This window comes from Siphateles boraxobius, unplaced genomic scaffold (assembly GCF_051911475.1).
Source record: "Siphateles boraxobius isolate OS27281-9 unplaced genomic scaffold, OSU_SipBor_1 20, whole genome shotgun sequence".
NCBI classification, from domain to species: Eukaryota; Metazoa; Chordata; class Actinopteri; order Cypriniformes; family Leuciscidae; genus Siphateles; species Siphateles boraxobius.
In genome coordinates this window covers 2,280,054-2,298,147 of record NW_027508811.1, presented here as the reverse complement: position 1 = coordinate 2,298,147, position 18,094 = coordinate 2,280,054, and the positions used below count along the sequence as shown (strand labels likewise).

The window sequence follows — 18,094 nt, the reverse complement described above, 5'->3', positions numbered from 1 at the left end:
AGGCATAACCTACCTTAAAGCTGAAATATTAATGACTGCTCATTGCTTATTCTGTTTTATTCAGCAATACTGATGGAATACCCATTTTCTCTGTTAAAAAGCCTTATCTGTGATTTTTTTTAAAAGCACACATTTTGCATTTTGTTGTATGATTTCAATTTTATACAAAAAGCATTTAACATGTTTCTTGGGAACCTTTCTTATTTTTAAACAATAAAAAATATATATATATATATACATTTAGATTCATTGTTTTTACAGATTCAAAATAATTTGCACATATTTGTATTAAATAATTAAATAAATTACATTTTTTAAAAGGTACACCAGCGTGGATATTTTTGGCAGTAAGAAAAGGTAAGCATACAATAAAATCTAACTAGAATTTACTTTGGAATTAGAAGAGCATTTTTAGAATAAAAAAATCAATAGTTGCATCAGAAGTATAGTGTCATCAGTAACTCACGTTGTGTCTTTTGATAAAATAATCATAATTGTTTTATTATGATTACCCCCCCCCCCCCCCTGAGGTACAGTATATCTATAATTTTAATAAATTATTTAGTTGTTGACAAACGTGACAGCCTTTTTATCCAGAAGTTTTTGAGCTCCAAACGTTTCAGAATGTTTTCAGTGTACGATTAAATCTTATCTCAAAATAGAAAAATATGCCTCCAAATATATAACCCAATTTTCCAAATTCATTTAAAAAAATAGATAGAAATATCAGAGAGAGAGAGAGAGAGAGAGAGAGAGAGAGAGAGAGAGAGAGAGAGAGAGAGAGAGAGATATGGACTCTCTCAGGAGGTCAGATGTCAGTCTTTAGTATTTGTTCTAAAGTAGAGAGAAGGTTCCTCAGGCCGTACATGTATCCCTCATCCGGACTGTTGCTAGGAAATACATGAGCAAAATCGATCATCTTCACGTCCACTGCCTCCTCCTGTCCAAACTGTTTCTTCTCCCCCATTCCAATTTCCTCATGTTCCTCTTCTACACTTCCTGCACATACTCCGTTAGCGTTGGTCTCACGGCAGTACGGATGACTGTGTGTTAAACTGCCCTGAACGCCCAGAGCCTCGTGGGGTTTGCTACAGTTGCTCTGTGGCTCCCCCTGCTGATGTCCTGTTCCTGTCTCAGCTCGCGTGTGTTTCCATCTGTTGACTGTGCGAGGAGAGCCTTCATACACCAGCAGCAGAGAGCTGGCGTAGAAATGCAGCTGAGTTTGACCCTCAAACCAGCGGAGAATGCTTCGGATTTTAGAGATGATCAGGGAAACTGCATGCCTCTGTAAGTCTTCACCATTATGGAAGAATCTAATCAGGCCTGAGGGAAGAAAAAGATTCATAGATTCATTTTTGAGTTTTGAGACTACATGATCACACACATTTTCCATTCAAATCACTGGGAGACAATTTTAGAGCTGAACATAATGTTACATCCCAGGACATATTTTCTTTTGATTTGTCTAAATAAGTAATAATAATAAGAGTGTTCTGAATGTGATACAGGATTTTTACAGGATTGGTTTTTTTTCTGGGTCTCTGTCTCTGTCTCTCTCTCATGCTCCAAATGACCATCATTTGGCTTAGTAAGCGCATGGATTGGATCCTGAAAGAAGGGAGTGGGGATAAGAGTGGAGAGGAGCAAAGCACAAGGATGACAGTCAATTTTCCTTTATCCCAGACATCTGAGTGCAAGCATGCACACGTCAGTCTGTTCTTAGTGGGAATTGTTGCATTGTTGTGAAAGAATGGGATTTGACATTAAAATAATTGTGAACCATGAGAAAACTGTAGAAAGTTGAAAATAAATTGTGAACCACAAGAAAGCTGTCGAAGTTGGGTGCTATTTAATATGGAGCATTACTTAGTTCTCTCATGTTTTAGGTAGTCAGGGAGGGAGGTAGAATTTTGTCATTATTTTAATTTTATTTTGGTAGGAAATGCAGTTCCCTTTCGAGGGAACTCAAACTGCGTTGATACGACACTTTGGGGAATGCCCCCAGCGTAGCGTGTCTGAAGCATGAATGAAACTATTCATACTTTGCACGTGACGTCACAAGTACTGGCTGGAGGGCAAGAACGTCGTTCTCTAGTAACAAAACCAGTAAACTAATCAAGGATCTTGCCAGGACGTCGGCAGTTTTAATATACAAAAGTTGGTGTTTTGAGGTGTAAACGACATGCCAGATAGTTGTTGTGCGATTGGATGCGAGAACGCATTCATCTGTACGTGATTTGATTTGATATGAGAAGATGAATACATGGAGAATGAATGACACGTTACTGTTGTACTGCGTCTACTTATTACTTAGTTACAGTTACTTTGCATGCATACTATCTTACACTTATTACTATACTACATTACAGCCTAACAGATTGCTAACAGGAGTATACGCATTTCGCTGCCCCAGCTGCTCTTGTCTGTTGTCTGATGCTATGTGGAGTGGATAAGCAGGTAACGTTACAATATAATACAATACAACACAATAATAAGCAGGTAACGGCTACAATGTTTGTCATCCTCCTAGCCATATATGATACAGTTGGCATAATTTTAAATTTTTTACTACTTATCAAGCTGTCATTCGCCGGCAGGCAGGGTGTACATATTCAGATGAAGACTTCATCACATGATGGAACAGATGTCACTTTGTGTATAGCTGCAAACATTAGCAAACAGACCTTTGCTTTGATTATGAAGATATTCCTGTTTTTCACCTCCCGTTCGACAGCGTTGTTAACCCATCCACTCTTGAAAAAAAAGATAGCTATCTGTACTTTTGTAGGCTTTCATTTTTTATGCGGTGTAAGGTGACAGATTCTCTATAAGATATATGTAAATATCTCCAAACTCCAAGGCTGGTAGAGACTTTGCCAGCTTCAAAGCAATGAAAACATCAGCGGGTGCTGTGTATGGATCACACGTTCAGAGTATGTTAATATTTTCTTGATATCTAATTTTAACATTCGGTGACATGGTCTTGATAGTAAATTGATTGTAGTGTTGGAAATTTGTGAAGCTGCAATTCCCCTGGCTGGCCACTGTTTGTCGCCATTTTGTCATCGTTTGTTACCCGCCAGGTATCCATGGTAGTCACGTGACTGCAAAGTGTGAATTGGCAATCCTGATTGGCATTGCATCATGACGACGTAACATGTGACGGCATACATGGAAGCTACAAAGGGACACCGGCACACAACAGAGTTAGATTTTTGCAGCGCTCTGTGTCAAACTGTCTGTCCTATTTGGTTTGGTTTTTCCCGTAAGAACTTCAAATAAAGATCCTGTGGCTGGGATCTCGCGTTTGCCGATGCAGCGGGTAGATTACGGGTCTACTCTGCAATAAAGAATCGGTGTGTGAGTGTGATACTGTTTGAGTGCGAGGCATGCACAATCAGCTCCTGAGGGGGCTGGCTGCGTTCATTGAGAAATATCTCGACGCGCACAGCCGTGTGTTTTCGGGTGTTTCAGCCTCGAGCCTGTTGACTTTTTTCTCGAGAGATGAAAGCCAAAAATATTGTTGTGGCGAGGGGGGCGTGGTTCAGCGAGGTCTGCAATGGGAGAGAGAGGCAGGAGACGAGTAGGTCAAGTGCAAATGACAAACACCTGTGTCTTGTTTCAGTAATTGGCATGGAGAGACAGGATAAAAGCCACCAGGAAATGGATACAGACTGAGAGAGAGACTGGACTGGGACTTTGTGCGTGTCTGAGAACTTAGTGACTGGAAACCCAAGTGCTGCAATTAAAGAGTTTATTTATTTTTATTTGTGCAGAGCGCAACCTTTTGTTGGTGATTTCTTTAAATTACTTTAATAAAATGACCACAGTAATGGTTGAAAACCAAGAGGTTTTCCCCGAGGGATAATCCATTCTGTATGATCAGGGTTACACGCCGATGCCTTCGTTCCTTGTCCATTTGGAAGAAACCTTGGTTCCTGTCCCAAGGCCCAGTGTGGGGAGAACCATGTCGCCGGAAACCGTTTCGACAGACGCATCCCTCACTGGCTGGGGCGCGGTCATGGACGGCTGCTTTTCGAGAGGTCTGTGGCAGGACCGGCACCATTCTTGGCATATAAATTGCCTGGAAATGCTGGCAGTCTTCAGGGCTCTGAGGAGCTTCCTCCCAGACCTCAGGGATCACCATGTTCTGATACGGTCAGACAATGTGTTGGTGGTCTCCTACTTGATTCATCAGGGGGTTCTGAGATTGCACCCTCTATCCAGATTGGCGCATCAGATCCTTTCGTGGTCCCAGGGGAAACTGTTATCTCTCTCCTGTCGAGGCAGGGGCTGAGGCCTGGGGAATGGAGACTTCACAATGAGGTGGTGAAGTCGATATGCGAGAGGTTCGGCCCAGGGGAAGTGGATTTGTTCGCGTCTCGAGGGACGTCCCACTGTCCACTGTGATTTTCTCTCACCCACCCAGCCCCACTGGGGTTGAATGCCTATCAGGTGTGCAGCTTGCCTTCACCTTCGGCTGTGAGGGCTCATTCAACCAGAGACATGGCGTCCTCTAGAGCAGTGGTTCTCAAACCTGTCCTGGAGGACCCCCAACACTGCACGTTTTTCTTTGTCTCCCAAATCAAACACACCTGATTCAACTCATCGGCTCATTATTTCATGGGTTAATGAGCTGATGAGTTGAATCAGGTGTGTTTGATTAGGGAGTCAAAGAAAACGTGCAGTGTTGGGGGTCCTTCAGGACAGGTTTGAGAACCACTGCTCTAGAGCCCTCATTTCGGGGGCCCCGATCCAAGACGTGTGCGATGCAGCATGATGAGCCACCCCTCATACTTTGATCAGATTCTATAGCCTGGACATCCCTTCTACGCCAGGCACTCTAGTGCTCTTGTCCTAAGTGTGCCTGTGCACAGCTTCACACTGGGACAGTCAGGGCTCGTTGTGGCATAATGGGTACTCGTTCCCCAAAGTGTCGTATCAACGCAGTTCGAGTTCCCTCGAAAAGGAATGTCTCGGGTTACGACTGTAACCCTTGTTCCCTGGGAAGGGAACGAAACACTGTATCTCTCCGCCACGCCTGCCTGGGAGCGACGTGCTTCATCGCAAAAGCTAACTCTGTCGTGTGCCGGCATCCCTTTGTAGCTTCCGTGTATGCCGTCACATGTTACGTCATGACTCAACGACAATCAGGACAGGAATAGTTTCATTCATGCTTCAGCCGATTTATCTACTGGGGTTATTAGTGCTGGCAAAATCAAGATCAAAGATGGCTATAAAAATAAATCTGAATATCCTTTTGATCTCCCAGACTGCAACATAGTGTCGGCCCAGGTCCGAGCCACATCTGGTACATGTAGATTCAATGCGTACCAGATGTGGGCCGGATCTGGGGCCTCATTTATAACCGTTGCGTATGCACAAAACAGGCCCTGAAAGGAGCGTACACCACTTCAGTTGTGATTTATAAAAACAATCTTGACGGGAAAAGTTGCGCACCTGCAAGCAAACTCTGACCCATGCGTAGGAACATTTTGGTGACAGAGCAGTTTGGCGACACCAATGGTGAGCTGAGAGACTGACGGTAGATGAAGGAAAACTACTTTATATCTTCATTATGAGTCCTAATCATAAATATAGTGCATGTTCACAATAACAGTTTAAATAAATATAATAATGATTACATTTGATATACACATTGATATTACATATACCATTCTCATTAATTGAGTTATGCACTTAAATTACATGACATAATTAGCGAGAAGTCCTAATTTCCTAATAAATAGAAATATTTGTAGTGGATGTGATGCTTTTGAACACTTTTCCTGTGGCATGCTGTGTTTTAATGTTTTAACTACAGCAACGATTGACAGGCAGACTCAGAATTTTAAAATTGTGATTTCCAGACCTGGAAAAGCCTGGAGTTTGTAAATATAATCTCTGAAAATCATATAAAAGTAAAATTGTCTAGTCAATTATTACCTGAATTACAGGTCAATACAGCTCTGAGCTAATTTGAGTTTTATGTATTTGTTTGATATTCCAGGCCAGGACATTTCCATGTGCCTTGCATACAAAACATAGTGTAAATAAAATAAAGTAAAAAAAAAAAAAAATGGAGTCTGACCATTTTTGATGGTGTCCTTTCCAAGACTGCGTCCATAGAACTGGTCAAGAGTAATGTAACCGTCTGAATTGATCTGGTACACCTGAGGTGAGAAGATGAGAGAGAAGAAGATCAGAGGAGATCCATCAGAGACCTTAAGAAAATATGAAAATATGCTTCAAAACATAGTGACCTGCCTTGCTCTCTAGACTTTAGCATTAATGCACCACAAATGTAAATTCAGTCTACATAGGCATCTCACTACGTTTTAGAACATCACTGGAGAAACTCGCATGCATACAGACTTAAAACTGTGATGAGCCTCACTGGATGGATCCTTACAGCCCGCCACACTACAAAACAAATGAAACAGACTGAAATAACATGGAAAGCAAGAACAAGAGAGAGAGCGAAAAGGAAGGAGAGGGTTACAGCAGCTGGCGAATATTTCCCAGCCAAGAGACACTGAAACCAATTAGGTGCAAAGAAACAAGTACACAGAAACCAGAGAGAAAGGATGATAAACTGAGGAGGTGCTGGAGGAAGGAAACAGTGAACAGAGGAAACGAGATGGAGACTTCACACTTAATGGAACTTACAAAAACTGTCAATAATAAACATTGCAATCTAAAATGCATTGCAACAACAGCATCAATTCTATATGGACTTGTAGACCTGACTCTTTTCCAGGGTCATTTTTCTGTCCTTGCTGTAAGAAGAATTTGGCACAGTCAATCATACTCTATGGAGCTACCCGATGTGACATTCAGTACAGTCATGGTCAGAATTAATGGCACCCCTGGTAAATATGATCAAAACTGGCTGTAAAAAATAAATCTGCATCGTTTATCCTTTTGATCTTTCATTAAAAAAAATGCCAAAAATCTAACCTTTCATTGAAGTAAAATAATTTAAAGTGGGGGGGGGGGGATCACATTATGAAATAAATGTTTTTCTCCAAAACACGTTGGCCACAATTATTGGTACCCCTAGAATTTTTTAAGAGTAAAATATCTCTGAAGTATATTCCCATTAATGTTTACCTTTTTTAGCACACCAGGGTGACTAACAACATGAAACTGTCTAGCTATGACTTCTTGTTTCACAGGAGTTTAAATATGAGGAAACACAAAGGCCAAATTCCCTTATTCATCCATCACAATGTGTAAAACCAAAGAATATAGTTCTGATGTGCAGCAAAAGATTGTTGAGCATCACACAATAGAAAGTTGCTGTAAGAAAATAGCTAAAGAATTGAAAATCACCATTTTGACCATCAGGACAATAACTAAGAAGTTACAATCAACTAAAGATGTTATGAATCTGCCAGGAAGAGGACGTGTGTCTATATTGCCTTAATGGACGGTGAGGAGGAGAGTTTGAGTGGCCAAAGACTCTCTAAGGATCACAGATGGAGAATTGCAGAGATTACTTGAGTCTTGGGGTCAGAAAGCCTATTTAAAAAAAAAAAAAAAAACCCTACATCACCACATGTTGTTTGGGAGGGTTTCAAGAAAAATCCACCTCGCTCGTCCAAAAACAAACTCCAGCATATTCAGTTGTCAGAATGACTGGAACTTTAAACGGCACAGGGTTCTGTGGTCAGATGAAACTAAAAAAAGAGCTTTTTGGCAGCAAACACGCTAGATGGGCCTCATTTATAAAACTGTGTGTAGGATCCTTACTAAAAGTGTACGTGCGCCAGAAAGCTAAAGAGACTGCGCAGAATTCACTTTATAAATCCCAGTTAGCGGGAGATTGTGCGCACATGCGTCTCCTCCCCAAAACAACCATATCATATATGGAGCTTACAACGCCTAGTTTTACTATGCATATCCTCATCTGCATATCATTTGCATATATTCATCCACGTGATAACATGTTTAACGGTACAAGACATTAGGAAAATATGAAATGCCGAATTGCTGTCACATTAGTTACATTAATAAAAACTAGTAGCCTATCCTTGCCTTGTTTTTGAATAAATAAATCAAATAGTATAGAATACATTTCGGAGAAAGTTTTTCTAAATCTTTTCCACTGGCCAAAGAGTATCTTTAATTGATTTATGTTTTTAATGGAAACTGATAGACCTTGTTGTGCATTATTTGCACGAAACCATTTTCTCAGACAATCTGCTATTATCATGATAAGCAATTATCTCTTTAGTTAAAACACAGCATGCAAGAGGATAGTTGTTCGAAAGCATTGCATCCTCAACAAATATTTCTATTTATTGAATATAAAAAATGTTGTAACTTCTCAGTAATGATTTCATGTAAATTAAGTGTTTAACTACATTAATCAGAATGGCATATTTAATCTAAATCTTTACAACAGAAGTAAAACAAAGTTTAAATCATTGTTTTATTTATTTAAACTGTTATTGTGAACATGAACTGTATTTATGATTAGGACTTATAATGAAGATTTACGGTTTTAGATGCGTTATGCTATGCGTCAGTTTCACTAAACAGCCAAACGCGCTCGCTGGCGCGGACATTTAAGAAGGGATGGATGTTTGCTTCATGTGATAGGCTAGGATTGTGAAATTATATTTGTATTATTTTTCCGTATATGTATAATTTTCTTTAGATTTTCTGTCTAAAAGTGACCAAAAAGACATTTAACTCCAGCTCACCATCGGTGTCGCCAAAACACATTCTCTTCTAAAAGAGTGCGTACGCACGGTCAAGAGCATCCTTGCGATGCGCTCTTATTTACGGCAAGTTTATTTTTTATAAATCCCGATATGTGCGTGGAAAAATGCGTACGCATATTTCTATGCCTATTTTTGTGCGTACGCAACATTTATACATCAGGCCCATGGACTTCTTGTTCAGATACATGGCATCGTGGATTCTATCAAATACAACAGATAAAAAATCAAAACCTGACGGCTTCTGCTAGAAAATCTTATAATGGGCCATGTTTGGATCTTCCATCAGGACAACGATCCAAAACAAATATCAAAATCAACACAAAAATGTGTTACAGAGCACAAAATGAAGCTTCTGCAATGACCGTCCCAGTTCCCTGACCTGATGAGCTGAGTGAACTGAAGAGGAGAAGCACCAACATGGATCTGGGAATCTACAGGATCTGGAGAGATTCTGTATGGAGGAATGGTCTCTGATCTCCTGTCAGGTGTTCTCCAAACTCATCAGACATTATAGGAGAAAACACAGAGCTGTTATCTTAAAAAAGGGAGATTGCAAAAAGTATTTAATAAAAGGGTGCCAATAATTGTGGCCAACGTGTTTTGGAGAAAAACATTTATTTCATAATGTGATTTCCCCCCCACTTTCAATTCATTTACTTCAATGAAAGGTTCGATTTTTGGCAATTTTTTGAAGGAAAGATCAAAAGTATAAACGATGCAGATTTATTTTTACAGCCAGTTTTGATCATATTTACCAGGGGTGCCATTAATTATGACCATGACTGTAACTGGCAAAATGTCATTTTGGTTTTCATTTATCATGGTTGGTTTAAACCTTGCAACACCTACTGGCTGTATATTATACCACACAATCAATTGTTGACGCCAAGGAAGGACCCCCAAATATGATGATTCAAAAATATAAAGGCAGCTATATAGCTATATTTTCATGCATAAAGACCCACTCATACTGTGTGAGAAAATATTAAGTATTATATTATAAAGACAACGTTTTCCAATTTCCAATTTAAATTTTCCAATCAGCTTTTATATTGTCATAGTACCACAATAAATTATACAAATATTATTTGGAAAATATTTTATTTGTATAAAGTTAAGTTTTACAATTAAACTAAATTTTATAGCACTATTCAGAATAGATAATTTTCACAAGCAGTTTTACAGAGAACAGTGGCAAGGAAAAACTATATCACACAGATATAACAAGTAGTAGCCTACAGACTATTCTTGCCAGCTTGTATGTTGCAAGGAACATTTTTTAGTATTAAAAATATAAAATAAAAATAATTTTATATATATATATATATATATATATATATATATATATATATAATTATTTTTATATTTATTTAATTTAACGCATTACAAATATTTAACACAATTAACACAGAATGTGTTTTCTTTTTTTTTCCTGGCTAGCGTTTTGCTAGCACTACCTTATAAAATGATGATATCATTAATTCAAGTGCTATTAAACCATTAAAATCTGTACTGGTGTGTAGTACCAGTACATATGCAAATTTGCTTTAATTTCTTTCTTTTAAAAATTAGGAAAGTCCACACAATTACATAATCTCAATTAAGCAACATTTTTATAGATATTTCCACAGATTCACAAGCACTCAATCCTAGAACATGAATATGTCACATTGGGATAAGCAATTTAACTATTTATAAACAAATCAAAGATCATAATCCACAAAACCTAGGAATCACAGGAGTACACACAAACGTTTTACAAACAGCTTTGTCTTCAACTCAAAGACAACACAGGACAATGAACTGAACAAAACCCAGGGCTTAAATGCACACAACTAATTGAAAATTAGAAATCATGAAATGAATGAAGAGCGGGATCGAGGGGAACAAAGGGAACCGGAACAGAACAGAACGCAGGAAAACAAGGTGATACAAACTTAGGGGCTGTTTACATGACACCGTTTTCAACTAAAAACTGAAAACCTTTTATGCGTTTTGCCTATTCATTGACAAAGTGCAAGTTTTTGAAAATTATACCATTATTGTCTACTACAAAAACATCAATTTGTGAAAACGGTTATGCGCATACGTATTACCAAAAGCCACTTGAAAGTCAAGCCTGCAAGGTTAGCAAAAAAATATATAATGCCTGTCAACGCTGTGGTACGCAGGGAAGGAGACAAGAGGCTGTTTGTTTGAATGGATGTCAATGGAGGAGAGGCTTCACTCTGCTGAATAAACTGCTTTTGTGTGGAATAGCTTATTTAATAAATTGACCCATCAGCTAATCTTCAACATGTTTTCTCTTATTAAACATTAATTTTAAATGTATCTATTTTAAGAGTTCACACTGAAAAAAAAATGCTGTTTTATTAGAGAAGTCATGGACAATTGTGCGACAGGTATGATTCAGTTTATGGCACTTCTCATTCATTTTCGTTGTTTGACTGTTGCACGACTCTGAATGAAATTCAATGACGTCAAGGCTGTAATGTGATTGGTTATTAAGTCACATGTGACCCAAGTTAGCCATTACGCTTTCTCCAATGGTACAACCACGGACCTTCATATCTCCCAATAATAAGACCATCTCTGATATTATGCGTTCAGTCTATAGGCACACAGTTTTTCTTTCCCCATCTACTGGCCTGGCAGCGTAAAGGGTTTTTAATTGTTTTTGTTGATCCGTGTGAACAGGGACCATTTTGACAACGTTGTCGTCTGTACAAAGAAAAACGCACAAGAAAAACATTTCCGTTTTTAGTATATTGTTGTTTTGTAAACGTTCCCTAATAGTCCATAAAACAGAACATAAACCTGACAGAATAGTCCAATAAAAGGTCGGTCACTAACAATCCATGCAGTCAATGAGCATAAAATGTCACTGTTTGTATCATGTTAAATGCATCGGGGCCAGAAGATCTTTAGACTCAATGATGGAATTAATTTGATCTCTCTATCTCTTCTCATGTGGCCGTCTTCACACTGCTCAATGAGGTGCAGAGAGCAAAAGCAAAGGAGTGTGTGTAAACTGACCACTGGTTTCATCAAAATCTTATCATCAAATGTCTTATCAGTATTCCTCAGAGGTAATTAACCGAGTGTCTGGATAAGCTCTGGATATCGATCATGCCTTAAGACAGCAGACGGGGATTTCTGTTCTGCAGAATTGAAAACGAACCTAGAGCCCTCAGGTGATCTGAAGCTTAATATTGTGTTTATGAACTCATAGTTTGTAGTAAGGAAATCAGATACTAAGGGGAGCATACGGAGAATAAAACAACAATGGAAAAGGAGATCCTGCATAATGAGTATAAGGAAAGTTAACAAATCACACACGCATGCTGTCTCACCCTCATTCCAAGTAACAGGAATCCAATCTCTTCCATCAGAGGATACTTGCTAATCTGCTCTTCACGTTTTTCTAGTGACGCAAACGGGTCGTAACTTCTCTTCCCCATCTTCACATCCATGATACAGGGCCGTAAGAACCTCTTCGTCACATCCTCCAGTTTCAGATACAGCTCTGAGATATGAGAGATAAAGAAGACACGGTTTTGTGCAATTGAGGACAGAATGACAGCCAGTGTTGTTTTAGTACATCTATTCTTATGGCTGGCAGACCAGAAGTTATCTTTTAAGTATTCTACATTGTTGTTGTAAATTCTGCTGATTTGTCACCAAGATGGCAAACACAGTTTAAAATGACAAATGACTTGTGATAGTCTTGAAACCATAATGTTAAACCAATATACATACATACATACATAGACTAGGCCTACTGTTCAATACACAAAGGTCGATAAGATTATTTCATGTTTTTGAAGGAACCCAGGAAGCCAATAAAAATATATTCTAAGAAAGTTCTGCTAATGTTCCCATTAAGTTATGAAAACGTTATACTAATGTAAAGGGAACATTCGGTTTCATATTTTTGCAAACATTATGAGAACATTGCTTTTAAATGTTCTCTGAATGTTTTAGAACAAGTAGTAACCTTTAAAAAATGTGCTAACATTTTAAGAAAATTATTAAAGACCTGATAACTTTGATCGACCATTACTGGAAGAACTTTCAGAGAACCTTGCCAGAACGTTAGCCAAAGTAAGGCCGCATTTATTTGGCCAGTAAATACAGAAAAAAATGAAATATTATTAAAGTTTAAATTAAATGTTTTCTATTTTATTATATTTTAACATGCTATGTATATATATATATATATATATATATATATATATATATATATATATATATATATATATATATATATATATTCCTATGATAGCAAAGCTGAATTTTCACCATCATTACTCCAGTCTTCATTGTCACATGATCCTTCAGAAATCATTCTAATATGCTGATTTTCTGCTCAAAAAAACATTTCTTATTATTGTCATCAATGTTGAAAACAGTTGTGCTGCTTCATATTTTTGTGGAAACCATTTCATGATTCTTTGATGAATAGAAAGTTCAAAAGAACAGAATTTATTTGAAACAGAAATATTTTGTTACAATGAAAAAGTTATTACTCTCAGTTTTGATCAATATAATTCACCATTGCTGAATAAAAGTAGGCTATTAATAAAACTAAAAAAAAAAAAAAACGTTTGAATATATATGTTACGTAAAAATGTTAAAAAGTAAATTAAATTACAAAAAAAGGTAATTTACTTTTTTTATAGGTTATTATAGGTTATTATATAATTCAAACTGCAGGTCCAACTAGAGTTGCCGAGTCCAGGAAAACCATTAAAAAATATATTCTTCTTCAGTGTCTGAATGGCTCACAACTAATTTCTACAATCACACTGAACACTGTGCGTCAATTATTTCTGACAAGTTCTTTTTCAGTGCTGTCAACTGACACAGTATTTATGGTGTCATCACTGGGATGGCGACTCACAAACACAAGGAGGCAGACGAAGAACAGCAGTGTAAAGTCCAATGATAAACTGAACACTCCTTTAATGTTCATGGACTACATACAGACTAAACAAACACACTGTAAAGCACATGTACTTTGGACACATGGCAACAGGCATAATGATGATAAGAGCGTTTTAATAAGCTTACAAAAAAAAATATATCACTGCTGTATGACACCCCATACCACATACCAAACCATCTATCAATTATTAACTCATTAGCAACCCTCTAAATTTGCCAAACATAGATAACACTAACTAGAGCTGACCTTCAAGCTTGACTGCTAAAGGAACCATTTTAATGTACAGGATTGCTGAGTTCTACCTTGTGACACAACACGTCATTAGTAATTTAAAGTCAACATGAAATTGCATTTTACCTTGCATTTGATCAATGTTCCTTGTGCATGATTCATCTGTGCATATTATTCCAAATAAAACAAATGTTTGCCTTCATAATCTTATCAGAGCGTAACAACTTGCTCCACCCCTGTTCAATATCCTATTTTGTTCTTAAATACATACGATTATGGAAGTAAAATGGGTTGCAGATGTTATTTCATGTTGACATCTACATCTTGATATGAAAACTTATCTCACCATGTGGCGACTCCCGTGGCACCCATGTGCCGTAGAACCTGGGAAGATGTTGTTGGAGGTCCAGCAGTCTTGTGTCTGTGCAGTCTTTGGCATATACCTGTAGGGAAAAAAGAGACATGTGCCTTTACTCTGAAACCAGTAGTGCAACTTTTAGTAAATTGGTAAATTATTGGTAAATTGGAAAGAATAGTTTTAGTAGAATTAGTAGAATGTTTTTAAAAAAGATATTTATTTTGCCCACCAGTGCTGCATTCATTTGATTGAAAATACAGTTAAAACAGTAATATTGTGAAATATTATTACAATTTAAAATAACTGTTTTGTATTTGAATATATTTAAGAAATATATAATTTTTTCCTGTAATGTCAAAGCTGAATTTTCAGCATCATTACTTCAGTCTTCAGTGTCACATGATCCTTCAGAAATCATTCTAATATGCTGATTTGCTGCTCAAGAAACCTTTCTTATTATTATCTATGTTGGAAAACAGTTGTGCTGCTTAACATTTATGAGCAAACTATTAATCTTTTTAAATAGATATCCTTTGTAACATTATAAATGTTTTTACTGTCACTTTTGACCAATTAAATGCATCCTTGCTGAATAAAAGCAGGGCTGTCAATTCCTCGATTAAATTAAAGTACTCGATTCCTCGATTGCAATTTACCTGTGTTGATTAACCGGCAAAGTACCGGAGGTGGCACATTCCAAGGATAACAATAATATATAACAATATATAGGGTTTTATAAGGATGCACAATATATTTAAATCATTAAAAAATCATAATATAGCGTAGTGCTATTGTGACATCACAAAGTCAGCGACTCAATTAAATAAGAAAGTAGACTTTATGTGCTGCGGGTTAAGAGTGGCTAGTTAGTTGTGTTAGTTACTGTATTGTGTAGGGGTGTAATGATACCCTCAAGTCATGATTCGATACATATCACGATACTGAACTCACGATACGATATTATTGCGATACTCCGAGACATATGATAAAAGGTTAACAAAAAATGTACTGTTGATTAAAATGCTAACTTTGATATTACATTGTGGGTTTAAATTAATAGGCTTGGACTCTGTGCTAACCAAAGGACAATGGTGGGACCAGAATACAATTATTCATAATTCTGAAGCTAAAAATACAGAATTATTTTAGACGAATATTCTTGCACTTTTTCACTGACTAGATATATTTCAAATAATGTTGGACACTTTTTACTGGTCAGGTAAGATTAGACATTTGGTATTATTAGGACCCAATATTCCCACATTGCATTATTATACATTGTAGTTTAATGTAGTACTGACACTTCAACTCTGAAAACTTGAATTTTTTTCTCACACAGTGGGGGGAACTATCCACGATACATATTGTCACTATCCACGATGCGTATTGTTGCATTTTTGTATTGCGATATATTGTGGCAAGATATATTGTTACACCCCTAGTATTGTGCTTGGCTGTCAGGCGCTTTTTCAAGTATTCAGGGTGTTATTTTGGTTTAGATTTGTCCCTCTGACATTATTTGCATCCAACTATCGCTGCTGTATAGATATTGTACTGTGGATTTAAATTACCTGTGTGTAGAAGTGCATCTCCCGCGGGCCTCTCGGAGGAGGTTGAAGCTGCTTCAGAATTGTTCCATCAGGATGCTGCAGAACACCTGTGCAATTATAGTGAACCAAACACTGAAAACCTGTCGGCACTTTATCATCTTGACAACTTGTGACTATTTCGAGTGTGAATGCTTTTATGGCAGCCGGGAAAACATCTGAAGGAAAACTTAAAGATAAGAATGAGAATAAATGGCTGAGAATAAAGCCACATATATGACACTATAAGAATTAGCTATATTAAGTGCCAACAAACTCAGCTGATAAGTGAACTTTGCTTTGAAGCATGTAACTAGGGTTGGGTATCAAAAATCGATTCCAATTCTGAAATCAGATACTTAAGGTTAGGCATCGCCGGATACTTGTAATGAAATTGAAATTTCAATTCTGCTTATCGATTGTGCGCATTTTAAAGTGATTTCAAACCATTTTCAAGCGCAAGAAGACGCGGAGCAGAACTCAATTCGGCACTTGCACAATTATTATATGTTGAAAACAGTTGTGCTGATTAAAATGTTTGTGGAAATCTAATAATTTTTTTTTCAGGATTCTTTGATAAATAGAACTTTCAAAAGAACCACATTTATTTAGAATAAAATTATTTTGTAATAACAATATATAGGCTATTTTAATCAAAAGTTCTCCTTTTAAAAACAATATAAGTTTGGAACATGATGGTAAGTGAAACAGAATTTTCATTTTGGAGTGAGCTATTCCTTTAACACAAGAAAAGACAAAGTGCTGACCAGTGGCAATCTGACAATCCATCAGATAACAGCTCACATCTCATTCACTCAGAAAATCCCCATGACAGAGCCACAAATGACACATAATAGTTACTACAACAGAGGAAATGATGTCATCTGACTGTTGGCAGAGAGAAGGTAATTGTTTCTTTTCATAGAAATCACCATGACGATATCCCATGTTAAGCAAATGTGACAACAAATCTTGTGACCCTTTAATAAACTATAATTAGTTATCTAATAGTTTTAACACATATTACTCAACCAACCCTGTTAGTAAAACCTGTGCAAAGTCCTCCACAGGTCACAAGTAAATTTACTCTCAGAAAAAAAAGTTATTTACAGCAATGTGTACAGAATTCCTATTGGAATTTCTATCATAATTTAAAGCAACAATCCTACAAGATCCTAACGAACAATTACCATAGGATAAAATGTCCTAGGAAGTAATTTAAAGAAAATATTTTAGGATTGGAAAATTCCTATATAGATCAATCTGCGGTTTCCTTTATTATTCCAACATTATTCCACAAAAGACTGCAGTAGGAATTACAATTTATCCAGTAGGATGCCATTTGATTATTATTGGATTGGTTTATAAAACTATAAAATTGGTTTGATACTATAGCATTTTTATAGGAGTAGGTCCTGTAAATACTTTTTGATAATGGGTGTTCATAATCAAATCCAAACAGTAGCCTATGATGAAATCCAATTTAGTCCAAACAACTTAACTAAACTCTGATATTCACATTTCTTCATCAATCCCTAAAACCTAAAAACAAACATTAATACAGCATTTCTAAGAAACATGATGATTAAGAACTTTACAGAAGTTAATAAACTGACCCGTGTTATTGATCCCGAATTTATGCCCGGCCACCTGATGCGAAAATGGCACGCATCCATCCAAGAACACCTGCTTTAGGCCAACTGACCCTTTCTTTTTATTGTCTTTTTCCAGTTTTTCCAGCGTTCGAGCTGATAAGTCCATGATTTGACCATCTGCAGACACGTTCAGCGTGAACTTATCCAAGTTGAACGGAAACTGGAAAAACTTCTGTAAATGATTTTCCATATCTGACAGTTATTCTATTAAGTTAATTAAAATCAAAACGCCTCTCTCATCTGATCAGATAGGCGTCTGGAGCCCCGAATGTTTTCGTTCATTCACTCGTCCTTAGTTTTTATCTACACTACCGGAGCGCGACGCGTCGTTCGGGTTATTGAATGAGTCGTGACGTAAGCACGCAGTACACCAATCAAAGTTGGCGTACTCACAGGTTGCGTTCTGGTTCCTGAATGGGACGTGACGTCAGCACGCAGTCCACCAATCAAAGTCGGTGTTCTCACAGGTTGCGTTGTAGCTTTCCGTCCGCGCTATTTTTAATTGTAGAAGTTTCTAATTTTTACTCAGCTAATGTCTTTAACTAAATTTACACTTCAAACTCTTTATTTAAATATCAAATTCG

General features: G+C 37.2%; 1 protein-coding gene across 1 annotated transcript; it reads right to left on the bottom strand.

Annotated features, from left to right (window-relative positions):
- Positions 1 to 674: 674 nt before the first annotated feature.
- ipmka (inositol polyphosphate multikinase a) lies at positions 675 to 17,833 on the bottom strand. The gene is made up of 6 exons (XM_077236386.1): positions 17,472 to 17,833; positions 15,841 to 15,926; positions 14,258 to 14,354; positions 12,086 to 12,258; positions 6,092 to 6,173; positions 675 to 1,323 (listed from the first exon to the last, which is right to left on the bottom strand). The coding sequence occupies exons 1-6, from the start codon at positions 17,698 to 17,700 to the stop codon at positions 809 to 811; spliced, it is 1,182 nt and encodes a 393-aa protein (XP_077092501.1). The 5' UTR covers positions 17,701 to 17,833; the 3' UTR covers positions 675 to 808.
- Positions 17,834 to 18,094: the final 261 nt, after the last annotated feature.

Coding starts and splice junctions, on each gene's coding strand:
- ipmka (XM_077236386.1), bottom strand. CDS start 17,700: ATGGAAAATCATTTACAGAAGTTTTTCCAGTTTCCGTTCAACTTGGAT. Junction 15,927..17,471: donor ATTCGGGATCAATAACACGG/GTCAGTTTATTA, acceptor ATAATTGCACAG/GTGTTCTGCAGCATCCTGAT. Junction 1,324..6,091: donor AAAGGACACCATCAAAAATG/GTCAGACTCCAT, acceptor TTCTTCCCTCAG/GCCTGATTAGATTCTTCCAT.